This window comes from Marmota flaviventris, chromosome 3 (assembly GCF_047511675.1).
Source record: "Marmota flaviventris isolate mMarFla1 chromosome 3, mMarFla1.hap1, whole genome shotgun sequence".
NCBI lineage: Eukaryota > Metazoa > Chordata > Mammalia > Rodentia > Sciuridae > Marmota > Marmota flaviventris.
Window position 1 is genome coordinate 41,785,021 of NC_092500.1, and position 13,904 is coordinate 41,798,924.

Here is a 13,904-nt window from a genome sequence, read left to right on the forward strand (position 1 = left end):
TGAAGAAGTTACAAGAATACCCAGCATTTTGACTTAAAGTAAGGAAGAAATAGAAGTAAACCTAATACAGCATAGTCTTCAGCTACCAAAATCTGGGAAATCTAAAGTTTTGAAATTAGGTTGGGCCAGGCAAAAAACAAATCTTTGCAACGTAAGTCTCAAATTAATCAACATATAATTTTTCCAACACAATGTCTAGTATGTATATATGTGTGTGTGTGTGTGTGTGTGTGTGTGTGTGTGTGTGTGTGTGTGTATATATATCTCCAAGGACAATCAGGCATGTCAAAGAAAAACAGAATAGAAACAGACCCACAGAGAGCTACAGAAGCTCTAATTTTATAGATAGATTATAAAATAATGGTATTTGCTATGTTTGAGTATATGAGACAAGATTAAAAATTTCAACAACTAATGATTTGAGTAATACAGATTTAAAACAGTAACAACAACAAAAATTCAAAAACAGAATGATAAGATTTTAAAAATTAGGAACCCCAAAATTAGGAACACTGGAGATAACACAGAGAGTAATGAACTACAGGTTGGAAAAAGTTTCCCAAGTGAAGCAGAGACAAAAGAAGAGAACATACAGAATGAAAAGAAAGAGGGTACAGTAAGAAAAAAAAAAAAACACAACTAACATATATTCAACTGGAGTTCCAGCAGGGAAGTTAAAAGAGAATGGAGTAGGAGCACTATTTGAAGCAACAATGGCTGAACTCTTCAAAACTGAGGAAAACATCAATTCACAGAATCAAAATTCCTTGTCATCTCATTCAAAATAAAAAGAAATTGACACCTAGATATATCATTGTAAAACTCAGGAAAACCAAAAAACAGAGAAAATCTTAAATGCTTAGTATAATTGCTTAACAGTAACAAAAGCCAAGAAACTGAAATGATCTTCTCAGTGTATAAAAGGCAAAATTTTTCATCCAATGTGAAAATTTCTTTCACAAAGATGAAACAAATACATTTTTTGACAAAAACAACTAGATATAAGGCGATCCATACTGAAGACACAGGGAAAATTAAAGAGATGTAACAAGAGAAAAAAGGAACAAAGAAAATGGAAATACACTCTCTAGAAGAAAGTGACTCATGGTGTTCAATGAGTTATTGTTTGTTTAATCTTTGCTTAAGACTTTTAAGGACAAATTCTTTTATCTGGCATTAATATTCTATTTGCCTCTAGACTCTGTATGCTACACTTAACTATATATCTCCAACCAGCTCATTTTAGATTGTCTTTTCTAAAATGTTCAAAGTATCAAAGACTACCAAATAAGATTACTAAGAAAGACTTCCTATCAGTTCAATTCTTGCTGCACTAACTTTTTTCTTTTTCTTTTTCTTTTTCCAGTGCTCAGGAGCAAATACAGGGCCTTACTCATGCTAGGGTAGGGCTCTTTCTCTGAGTTGTATCCTCTGCCTCTGTGACTATTTCTTTCTAATATTAAAACAACAGATTAATAGTGAAGAATAAAAATCATTTTATACTTCATACATGAAACACTTATCAGTTAAGCTGATATGAACAGTTAAATAAGACTATTGCCTATTACTGTTTCAAACCCTCTTTCTTTTTGCTGCTTTTCCCCATAGAATCCGTAGTAAGAATGTGACTGCTATGGGAGACTGCTTAAATTCAGATCCCAATTCCAACTTATTATTTGCATGCCATTAATAGCTGTGTGTAGTATATTTAAAAGTTGTGCTTCTGTTTCTCATCACTGAGATGGTAGTAACTGTTACATTTCATTTAGGGTTATTTCAAGAATTAAAATGAAAGAAAACACACATGGAAAAGCACTCAGAAAAGTGCTTGGCTCATATTGTTGATGTATGTTAAAAGTAATTTTTTTCAAGAAAAAAGATATACAGATACACACTTAAGTCATGAATTTTGGAAATTATTCATTTTATGATCATTACCCCCAATGATTTAAAAATAAAGCCAACTAATAATTAATCAAAGCATAAAATACATACTTGACTAAATCTATTCTGTTATTGATGGCAGCCCAGTGGAGGAGGGTAACGTTTTCCTTGTCTGGTTGCCGTACATCATAACCAGCTTCCACCAATTCTCGGCAGCGTTCATATATTCCATATCTTGAAAAAAAAGAAAATATGGATTGTTACTACTATTTAACAACAAATTCAAAGATGAAAATAACATTTTAAGAAGACAATATTGCTCCATTTTCAGACTCAGAAATTAAAATATGGGCTGGGGTTATAGCTCAGTGGTAGAATGCTTGTACAGTCTGTGTGAGGCACTGGGTTTGGTTCTCAGAACTGCATATAAATAAATAAAAGTCCAGCAACAACTAAAATGTGAGTGTGTATTTTAAAAAGAAATTAAAATGTATTTAAACACAAAATATCACATTTCTTTTCCTTCTCCCCATCTGACTTTCTAAACTCATTGTGTGTGTGTGTGTGTGTGTGTGCGCGCGCCTGCACACATGTTGCCAGGGATTGAACCCTGGGCCTCATTCATATAGGCAAGTGTTCAACTGCAGAGTCACATCCTGAGCCCCCCAGATTTTAAAATACCAATATTTCAACAGCTTTAATCCATTTCACAGTTCTAAAATATCTCATTTATGAAACCACAGAATCTCATTCGCTGGAAGAGAAAATCAGTTTCTCATTTTTCTTTACAGCACTACTTATTCATGAAACACTGAGGCAGATTGTAAAAATATATACAATCAAGCTTAAAAAATATAAAATACATAAAAATAAATAGCAATGAACATGTAATAATTAGCAGAACATCAAAAGGAAAGAATGTTTAAAAGCCCCAGCATTCTCTATTTATAAATCTACCGTTGATATTCCTGAAAGCAAATAAAAATGGGTGTGCAAGGGTGGGAAGTAGGTGAAGAACAGTCCTGTAATTCAAGTCGATCCAAATGAGACTTAAGAGAAAGTCCACTGGAAGAGCTCTATGAAAGACATTCATATCTAATAAAAGAGAGGCACACACAGACAATCTAATTTGCACTTGCTATTTCCCATCACTCTGTGGCAAACGAAGAGCTTAAGTATGGAAATTTTTAAATATACACAAAAGTAAAAAGAACAATACAATAAACCACTAAGATTCCATCATCAAGCCACAACAATTATCTTCACTGGATCCCTGGAAATAAGTAACACAAAAACAAATTTAAGTACATCTACAATATTTCTAATTTCTTAAGCACAGTGATATCCAAAAAGGTGCACCTCAAGGTGAGGGTAGGAGAGAGGAAGCACAATAAGGAGCTGCTAGAAACAAACAATGGAACTTCTACCTATATTCATCTCTTATTTAATAAATTAGATCTACCAATATTTAGCACAGCCCTCAAACTGCTGCTGTCCCTGGTTCTGATTTGCATGTATGCAACATAGAGAAACAGACAGACAGACCCAGAGGCATCAACCTAAGGTAAGAAATAGCAGGAGAGGATGACAATGATACCTTCAGTTGTTTGTTTTCTTTCAGAAACACCTAACTGATAATTAAACTCGGCATATTAAAGAGTGAAATCTATGAATGAGATGTTAAGTGAGCAAGGAAATCTTCTGAACCTTACACAGAAACACTGGTTATTTTCTCACATTTAAAAGTTCCTGAGGAGGATTCTTGGAGTTTGGCAGAATAGGAAGCATTACAAATCTGTTTCTCTACCTAGACAAAAAGTGCACTGGCAGAGTATGTGTGATGTATCTATTTTGGAACTCTGGAGTCTTTTGAAGGCTTGCAGTTTCCAGGTGAATGCCTGGATGGTAAATTGCAGTTAATTTCAGTGCTTGGCCCACTCACAACTACCAATCCCTACCCTCCATTCCCTGGCAGGCAGGAATGCACCTGTTTCACCTGTTCCTAGAGTAATTAGCATACAGCTAATCAGGGTGGACCCTGTCATCCACATATTAGAGACCCATGCTCTAATTGCTTCTTCAGATCACATAGGTACAGACAAAAAGAGGTGGCCATTATTGTAGCACATACCCTCAACTGTTGCAAACCTCTCCCCTTCTGGGTGAAATTACTTATTTATCCCTTTTCTTCCTCTCTTTCGTTTTTCTTTTTCCTCCTTTGAGAATAAACAATAAAGAGTAGGTTATTCAATGGTAACTCATACATAGGGAAAATCAGAATAACTATGCATGCCCAGAGAAGGGCGCAGATTCAGAAAGTCCTGCGAGAGCCTGAAGTTTATACCCTCAAGCTGTCTTGGCACAGAGACTATCTTTAATAATCAAAAAGGAAAATAAATAAATAAATAAACCCTGGGGAAGTAGTAGTACCTGATTTACTAGTCACCACATCATTACATTCAAATGTCCAGTTTTCAACAGAACAACTAGATGGCATATTAAAAAAAAAAACATAAAGTATAAACCTTTCAAGGGGAAAAAAATCCATACAAACTGTCCCTGTAAAAGACATGATGGCTTATGTATTAGAGAACTACTTTAAAACAACTGAATTAAAGATACTCTAAGAACCAGAGGAAGATGTGGACAAAGATAATGATGTGTGAACAAAATGAAAATATAAATAAAAGGAATACCTAAAAAGAAAGTCTGGAACTGAAAAGACAATGAAAAATTCACCAGATGGATTTGAGGAGGCAAAAAAAGAGTAGGCAAATGAACCTAGAACAGGAGAAGTTATCAAATGTAAGAAGTAGAAAGAGAAAAAAAAAGACTGAATTAAAGTGAAGGGAGGGGCTGGGGTGGTAGCTCAGTGATAGAGAACTTGTCTAGTGTGTATGAGGCACTGGGTTCAATCCTCAGCAGCACATAAAACAATAAATAAAGGTATTGTGTACAAAAAAATTTTTTAAATAAAGTGAAGGAAATCTTTTTAACATATTTCTCATCAGAAACTTTGGTAGTCAGAGGTCAGCAGGCCAATGTATTTAAAGTATTAAAAAGAAATCAATGTCAACCACAAATTCTGTATCCAGCAAAACTGCCTTTCAAAAGAGAGAAATTAAGACATTCCTCTCCCTTTAAAAAGAGTGAAATCTCTGAATGAGAGGAAGTTCATTACCACTAAACCTGCCATGCAAGAAACACTCAAGGACATCCTGTAGGGTAAAATGGAAGGACACTAGATTGTAGCTTAAAGCCATATAAAGATTTCAATAAAAGTCAGTACATAACTGATTACAAAAGTTAGTATTTAACAATGATTTGTAACTCTACTTTCTACATGATTTAGGAGATTAATATATCTTTAAAGAAACTACTAGTTAAAAAGCTAATGTTAATGCAATTTTGACTTTTAAATCCACATATTGTTTTTATCATCATTTAAGGGACTAATGCATTTAAAATAATTATTTGTTTAGGTTTTGGAGAACACAATGTATAAATAGGTAAATCTGTGAAATTAACAATTGAAAGGGATATGAAAAAAATATAAATAAACACAGTTTGTGTATTATTAAAAGTAGTATTTGGGGCTGGGTTGTACCTTCTCATGAGGAAGGCACTGGGTTCAAACCTCAGCACTACATAAAAATAAAATAAAGGCATTGTATCCATCTACAACTAAAAAAAAAAAAAAAAATTTAAAGTAGTATATAAGCCGGGCACGGTGGCACAAGCCTGTGACCCCAGGGGCTCCTGAGGCTCAGGCAGGAGGATTGCGAGCTCAAAGCCAGCCTCGGCAAAAGCAAGTCGCTAAGCAATTCAGTGAGACCCTGCCTCTAAATAAAATACAAATAAATAAATAAATAAAGCTGGGGATGTGGCTCAGGGGTCAAGTGCCCTGAGCTCAATCCCCAGTACCAAAAAAAAAAAAAAAAGTAGTATATATACATTCAAAACCAAATTCTAATTTAGAGCTATAATTTTAGGATGTTAAAAGTAACACCTACAGCAATCAAAGAAAAATAGCTACAGGAATAAGAATTTAAACATTTCCCTATTTAAAAAAATTGATAGAACACAATAAAGACATAACGCACTAAATAAGGGACTAAAAAGCTATAAAGCATACAGAAAACAAATGGTAAAATGGCTGTTCCTCTTTATTAGTAATTGCTTTCAATATAGATGGATTAAACTCTCCAATACAAAGATTCATAATGGATGAAACAAACAACAACAACAAAACACAAATTATGCAACTGTGTGCTGTCTACAAGGCACACTTCAGATCCAAAGAAAAGGAAAGTGAAAGGCAGAAAAGTGAAGAGTATGAAAAAAAAACATTCCATGTAAATAAATAGTAACCAGAAGACAGCAGTGGTGACTATACTAATCAGACCAAAAAACCATTTTGTTCTTCCTGGTACTGGGGATTAAACCCAGGGGCACTCTTCCACTGAGCTACATCCCTAACCCTTTTTATTTTGAGAAGAGGTCTTACTAAGGTACTAAGGCTGGCCTCAAATTCATGATCCTCCTGCCTCGGCCTCCTCAGTAGCTGTGATTACAGATGTGTACCACTGAGCTCCCAGCTCAATAAACTTTACATCAAGAAAGATGACAAGAGACAAAGAAAGACATTATATACTAATAAAAGATTCAACACAACAAGAAGATAAAACTATGTTACTAATGCACCTAATAACAGACCACCACAATATCTCAAGCAAAAACAAAATTGAGACAGCCCTACCATAATAGCTGAAGACTTCATCATTCAACTCTCAAAAATAGCTACAACCACCAGACATAAGGAAGGAAATACAGGGCTCAACCCAATAAATCACTAGATCAAACAAATTCACAACACTCAACAACAGACAGCCACTGTGGAAAACAATATGATGGTCCCTCAAAACACTGAAAATGGAATTATATGATTCTGCAATTCTTTGGTATATACTGAAAAGAACTGAAAGCATAGCCTCAAAGAGATATTTGGACACCTCTGCTTATGACACCATTTTTCACAATAAAGAGTGGAAGCAATCCACGTCCATCAACAGATGGACTACTGCTATAAAAAACTACTGCTATAAAAATTTGTTACAGACATGTAATGGAATGTTATTCAGCCTTAAAAAGGAAACTTAATGTGTGCTAAATGAATAAATCTTGACAATATTATGCTAAGTGAAATAAACCCAAAAAAAAGAGAAATACTTGTATGATTTCATTAATATGTGGTTTTTAAAGAAGTCAAAATCATAGAAACAGGGAGGCTGAGAGAGAAATGCTATTGTTTAATGAGTATATAGTTTCAGTTTTATCAGATGAAGAAGAGTTACGGAGGTGCACAATATTATGAAAGAATATAACTGAACTGTACACTTAAGAATGGTTTATATGGTAAATTTAATATTTGTATCTTACCACAATAAGAAATGGAAAAAAAAATTAAAAAAAATTTTAAAAAGGATATGTATTTTTTAAAATAATTTTTTAGTTGTAGATGGACACAATATATTTATTTATTTATTTTGATGTGGTGCTGAGGATCAAACTCAGTGCCTCACATGTGCGAGGCACACACTCTGCCACCGAGCTACAGCCCCAGCTCTGAGAATATGTATTTTTCCTTTAACAAAACAGACAAATGAAGCTGGCATGGTGGCGCTTGCCTGTAATCACAGTGGCTGGGGAGGCTGAGGCAGAAAGATCGTGAGTTCAAAGCCAGCCTCAGCAACTTAATGAGGCCCTAAGCAACTTAGCCAGACCCTATCTCAAAATAAAATATTAAAAGGGCTAGGGATGTCGCTCAGTGGTAAGCACCCATGGGTTCAATCCCTATTACAAAAACAAAAACAAAAAAAGCTATAAAAGTGTTTCAAAATTTACTGACTTTTCTTTTTGGTAAGAAGGGCAGTGATGAGCCTATGTAGTATGCTACCAGTCATATTTTCTTAAAAAGGGTAATGATTTTAACCTGTTCCCCTTGGAGGTAAAGACAAGTGAGAAAGTAACTATTTTTATTTAAGAAAAACTACTGCTATAAAATTATACTTCTCAAATTCATGTTTGGAAATATTTCTATCATTATTCACATTTTCGAAAAGATCTAAAAATGTCACCAATAAAAACCTTATGTGCACACACTAAAAAACCTGAAACAATTTTCTAACATTTGAAACCACTTGTTCTTGTTATGAAAATACCAAAACCTGATTAGTGCTCAAGAGTGATTATCATCAGAAAATATACATTTACTAGGTAAAGTTCAGTAAATTCTTGCTTGACTAGTGAATAATACTGAAAGTAATTACTGTGACTTAGAAAATATAACCCACATTCTAATTCTTCCATCTGGGTATTACATATCTTTGTGAGGTATCTTTTTTCAAGCAAGATAATCACTAAAATGAAAAATCCAAATAAAACAGGATCAGATGTCCTTATTACTGTAGCAAAACATCAAATGATAAAGCATATTTAATTATGCTACTTACTGTAAATGAGACTGATGAAAAACATTAAGAATAAGACCTACAGAAACATTTTTCCCAAACTGATCTACAAATTAAATGCATTTCTAATTAAAATCTCAAATGTGTATTTCATAAATTTCCAAGTAAAACACTAACATTTACTTTGGAAAAGTGAAAGGTCAATAATACCCAAACTCATTTTGAAGAGTAAGAAGAAAGCTTTAGTAAAACCATGTGGTGTTAACAAAAATCTCAACAAATGGAACAAAAAAAAAGTATCTAGAAATGAATGATATAAGAGGTGGCATAAAAGAGATGTATTAAAAAAAAAAATCTGTGGAGAAAGAATTAACTGTTCAATAAAAAAAAAGTGTCTAAGAGGGCTGGGGATGTGGCTCAAGCAGTAGCGCGCTCGCCTGGCATGAGTACCGCCCGGGTTCGATCCTCAGCACCACATACAAACAAAGATGTTGTGTCCGTCGAAAACTAAAAAAAATAAATAAATATTAAAATTCTCTCTCTCTCTCTCTCTTTAAAAAAAATGTCTGAGATATAATTGGTTATCTATATTGAAAAGATGAAGCTAGAATCATGTTATCATACTAAAATATACCTAATTAAAATTCCATGTAAGCATGCAAATGTAAAAAGACAAAAATCATAAAATTATTTGAAGAAATAGATGTTTCCATTTTAAAACATGAAGCACTTAAAAACATAGAATTTTAAACAACTAAAATAAATATCTACATAATCGCCAGTCAAACCAAGTAATAAAACAACTGAAACACTCTAAAACTGTCACTGTCACTTGCCCTTCCATATAATTATCTTTATGATCCTGAGTAGAGAAGAATTTAAGATACTTCCAAAAAGACTAAATTTTAAAAGAACTCACATTAAATAAAAACCACTCAGTGACAGAAAACAACAAACAAGTAAAGAGAATAAATCAGGTTAAAGTAGTTAAACAGAACAAAGGAGGTCCTTATCTTTCAGCAAAGGAAAAAAAATCACAATAGCCTTACAGTTCTCAAAAAATGTAAAAAGTAACCTGCAAGGGTATTACATAATATGATTTATTTAAATTTTAAACATATATTACAGTAGCATATTTTGTTTACATAATGGATGTGAATGACAATGATTCCTAGCAATTTCAAGGAAGGTTTCTGTCCAGGAGATTAGAGAAAGGGTACACCAGTGAGGAACCTGTAGCAATGACAGCAAAATGTTAGCGTCTGCTTAATCTGACAGTTATACTTCTAATATTTTTCTATAGGACTGAAATGCTTCATAATTTACATAAATGTTTTTTAAAAAATTGCTAACCGACCCATAGATACTTTTTAAGAAACAAGATAGTTAGAATGGTATATGTGGGATAAAGAGAGGTATTTTATTTCCTAAAGTTGTATACTCATTTGTTGAAGAGGAATGATACATTAGGGTGGGACATATCAATGTCAAAGAAGAGAAAGATACCAAAAGGAGCAAAGTTCCAAAAAGAGAAATTAGACTGAGAAGAATTAAAAACATACATGGTAGGTACGTGCGCAGAATGGGGGATGAAAAGGTAAGGTCTTTAGAATCTGTGATATGAAGCACTAAATGTCCACGTAAGCAAATATGTAATAAAACTGAAGGAAAAAAATGGGCTAAGCTTTCAAAAAGCAAAAACAAAACACAATTAAACAGGATGAACTACATGTGAAGTCCCATAAAACTACTCAATGACAGAAAACAACGAACAACAAAATAAATTAGGTTAAAGCAGTTAAACAGAACAAAGCCAGTCCTTATCTACCAACAAAGAAAAAACATATTTATAACTAGCATGAGAAGTTAGTGAAAATATAAAGTTACTTAATGTCTAAATATCTCCTAACTAACATAAAACTAGTGACCTCTACCTATTAAATTACAAACGATATGAATGAAAGAAAAAGATTTTAAATTTTTAATGTTACATATATATAATTAATAAAGAATAACCACAAACTTTCATTTCTAATATTCACTGAAAAGAATGTAATTTGTTTCATAAATTAAACACAGCTGGCACAAAGGTGCTTTGATCTTTGACTATAAATAACATTCAAGAATGAAAGGCAACATCAGCAGACTAAAGCCCTAGAAAAGTTGTTCATAAAAGCAATAAAAACTTGGCAAATATGGTCAAAATCAACTCTTTCAGTACTCTGGAAATTAACCAAAGGCTTTCAGCAACCTGGAAATGAAGAAAAATATTTAAAAGTACAGGAAAGCATGTCTAAAGAAATTTTCAAATATTTAAGCTTTACTTGATCTACTTACTGATCACAGACATCACTAAATCCTTTGTAACTGAAGAAGATATGCAAATGATCAGAAAGACTAGAAAAATCATATATACCCGAGGTAATTATCCAGTAAGTATTAACTCTTATAGATGCAACAAACTTCAGACAACTCTAAAATGCTGAAGCACCTATGAAAAAATACATATGTTCTCTTCTATCATCAGGTGAAAATACGTGCTATATTTCAACCTCCACACGATTTGCATTATAATAGTCTTAGATTTGTCATTTTCCTTGTCCTATTCTCAAAGTTTGATCTAATTTGGTATTTTGAAAATATTTTAGGTAACTATAGTATCTCTCTCAATATAAGTTAAATAAATAAACAAACATGATTTTTACTATGTTTTATTTCTAATTTGTGTACCTGGCTAAGGAGGAGGGCAATATGGGATATGCACTAATGTTTTTCATTTATAATGCTTTTAACCAACTTTTTCCAATTCTCCATAATCAATCTTAATATTCTTTATGGCATAATAATAAACTTCTCTGAAGATTATCAAATCCGAAAGCAAATAGACAAATTCAATAAATTGACGGGAAATAAACTAATTAAGATACTGGAATTTTTCCAGCATAAGAGTTATTCAGATTCATATTTCACTCAAAATATGTCAAAGAAGAAAAAAACTACAACAACAAACTTACTGAGTAGCCTTGACTATGTCCCATGTGCTATAATCATCAATATGAGTTTTCCGTCCAAGAGGTTCACCATATCCATGGTTATAATGGCTTTGGGGTTTGATTTCCTGTTAAAGACAAAATCATAGAAGCAAAAGATGAGGGAAAAAAAGGGTGTAAAAAAATAATCGAAAATTTTTGCTTTGTGATGTTTGAAGAATCTTCATTGTTGAAATGATTAAGTTTTACTTTGTTCACTGTTCACATCCTCAAAATTTAAAAACTGTAAGACCAGTGATCAATCAGTAACTGAAATCCATTTTTAGTTCCATGGAACACTCTGACCTCTTCATGAAGTCAACCCTCATTCTTGGGAGCTTTTCTATTACTCTAACATAATCCCTAGCTCCAACACAGTTACCTATTTCCCAAATAAACTCTAAGGTCCCCAAAGGAAAGAACTTCTGTATTCTCATAGAAGAATATAAAAAATATTTTATTCTGTTATTCCCAGCTACTACTTTTCTCAAACACCTTCATGCTGAAGACTTACTATTCTACCACTAGGTAAATAAAGAACAATGGTACAGCTCCAATAGAATGTACATCTGCTTAAATACAGTCATATGCCATATAACATTTCAGTCGACAGACCACATATGATGGTGATCCCATAAGAATATAATGTAACTGAAAATTTCCCATCACCTAGTATTTTTACTGTACCTTTTCTATACAAATACTTGTGATTATATTACAACTACCTACTATATTCAACTCAGTAACAAGCTATTCAGATTTGTAGACTAGGAGCAATAGGCTACCTCTTGCAGCCCAGGTATGTAGTAACCTATCCATTCAGGACTGTGTAAGTACACTCTTTGAAGTCCACAGGATGATGAAATTACCTAACAACACATTTCTCAGAATGTGTCCTATTCGTTAAGAAAAGCATGACAGTATTTCTAAGCATATCCATATCCTTTAAATAACTTTTTGTATAAAAATTTAATTAAATAACAACACCAGGGTATGACAGTATTCAAATCTCATATGTTGCACGCAATTTTTATTTAAAATACAAAATTTGCTCTAATCAGCTTCCTCAAGATAATACAGCACTAAGACACAATTGTTTTTCTATGAAAACAGAAAAATTGAGAATGTCCAGCTCTAATATAGTTTGTTCAAATTGCAACATTTGACATGTTTAAAAATAAATAACAGGATAAATCCTAACAAAACATCTGGAAAGAACTTCTTTTTTTTTTTTTAAGAGAGAAAATTTTTTTTATTTTTATTTTATTTTTTTTTTTTTTTTAGTTTTTGGTGGACAAAACACCGTTTATGTGGTGCTGAGGATCGAACCCAGCGCCCACTGCATGCCAGGCAAGCGCGCTACCGCTTGAGCCACATCCTCAGCCCCTGGAAATAACTTCTTGTAACAAATTATATTCTCTTGCCTCTGATCATATACCACGTACCACTGATATGTAACAATACAAAATTAAGAGAATTTTACTGGATAAAGTCTAAGTAAGCCATAAATTAGACTACTAATCTGAAATTTCTAAAAATTGATATAGAATTATAAATACAAGTATTTTCTAAGAATAGGGATTCCAAAAGTTTCACAAAAGCAAATTTAGCTTATTTACAATCTTCCAACAAGTTAATGCTTACCCAGTTCTTTATGAAAATGTTTTAGCCAATATTAAAATACCACTAATAATTATATATCCATATAGCATAAGAATGGAAACAGATCTCATAATTAAACCAAATTTCACAATATATGCACGTTTACTAAATAATTTTTAAAGAAACTATTTCAAATTCCATGAAAATTAGAACATGAACAGGTTAAGTATTATGGGTATATTCAACATTCTAAATAAGTGATAAAATATTTAAGATTTATCCATCATCTTTTTTTAAATTTCTGCATTTACTTTCTCCACTGAATTCCACTTTTCAACGTCTCTGTGTTCTATATAATCAGGGAAAAGATACTTCTCAGGCAAGTAACACTTCCTTATTTCTGGGTTCTCTTTTCTGATTCTATTCTCCTCTACAGGAAAAATAATTTTTAAATCTCCAATTCTGACTTTTATAGGACTGTAAATCCCCTGAGACAGTAATAAACTGGTGATAGCTTTCAAGCAGAACAGAATAATGTATCCAACAAAATATAAGAAACTGCTATACATAAAGCTCAACAAAATACTTGAACCCAGAACTATGACAGGGTAAAGCAAATGCAAAGTTTCAGAGTACATAAAAAGTAGGTAATCAAGATAAAAAACTGAATGTTCTAAAAATGAAAACCAATGCCAAGAAAAAAGAATCCACGATGAACTCAAACATCAACCTTTTAAATATAGACCTTCAGAATCACAGATTTTTTTCTTTCACATCAGACTCTATTATCTCTCAAATCAGTACTACAAATATACAAAACATTGTATCTAGCCCTCAAGAACTTTGCAATGCAGAATGCAAGGATTATGAGCAAGAGTCTCCCAATAAGTTAAAACACAGAAATAGACAACACAATGTC

At 32.7% G+C, this 13,904-nt stretch overlaps 1 protein-coding gene across 2 annotated transcripts in view; it reads right to left on the reverse strand.

The window, feature by feature from the left end:
* The window catches only part of Zdhhc17 (zinc finger DHHC-type palmitoyltransferase 17), a 96,205-nt gene that overhangs the window by 46,597 nt on the left and 35,704 nt on the right, over window positions 1-13,904 (reverse strand). The window contains exons 2-3 of one of the 2 annotated variants that reach the window (XM_071609668.1): window positions 11,369-11,472; window positions 1,996-2,118 (exon numbers count right to left, since the gene is read on the reverse strand). In XM_071609668.1, the coding sequence (XP_071465769.1) occupies window positions 1,996-2,118; window positions 11,369-11,472 (227 nt within the window). The remainder of the gene's footprint in view (window positions 1-1,995; window positions 2,119-11,368; window positions 11,473-13,904) is intronic. The other variant, XM_071609669.1, reaches the window with a different exon arrangement.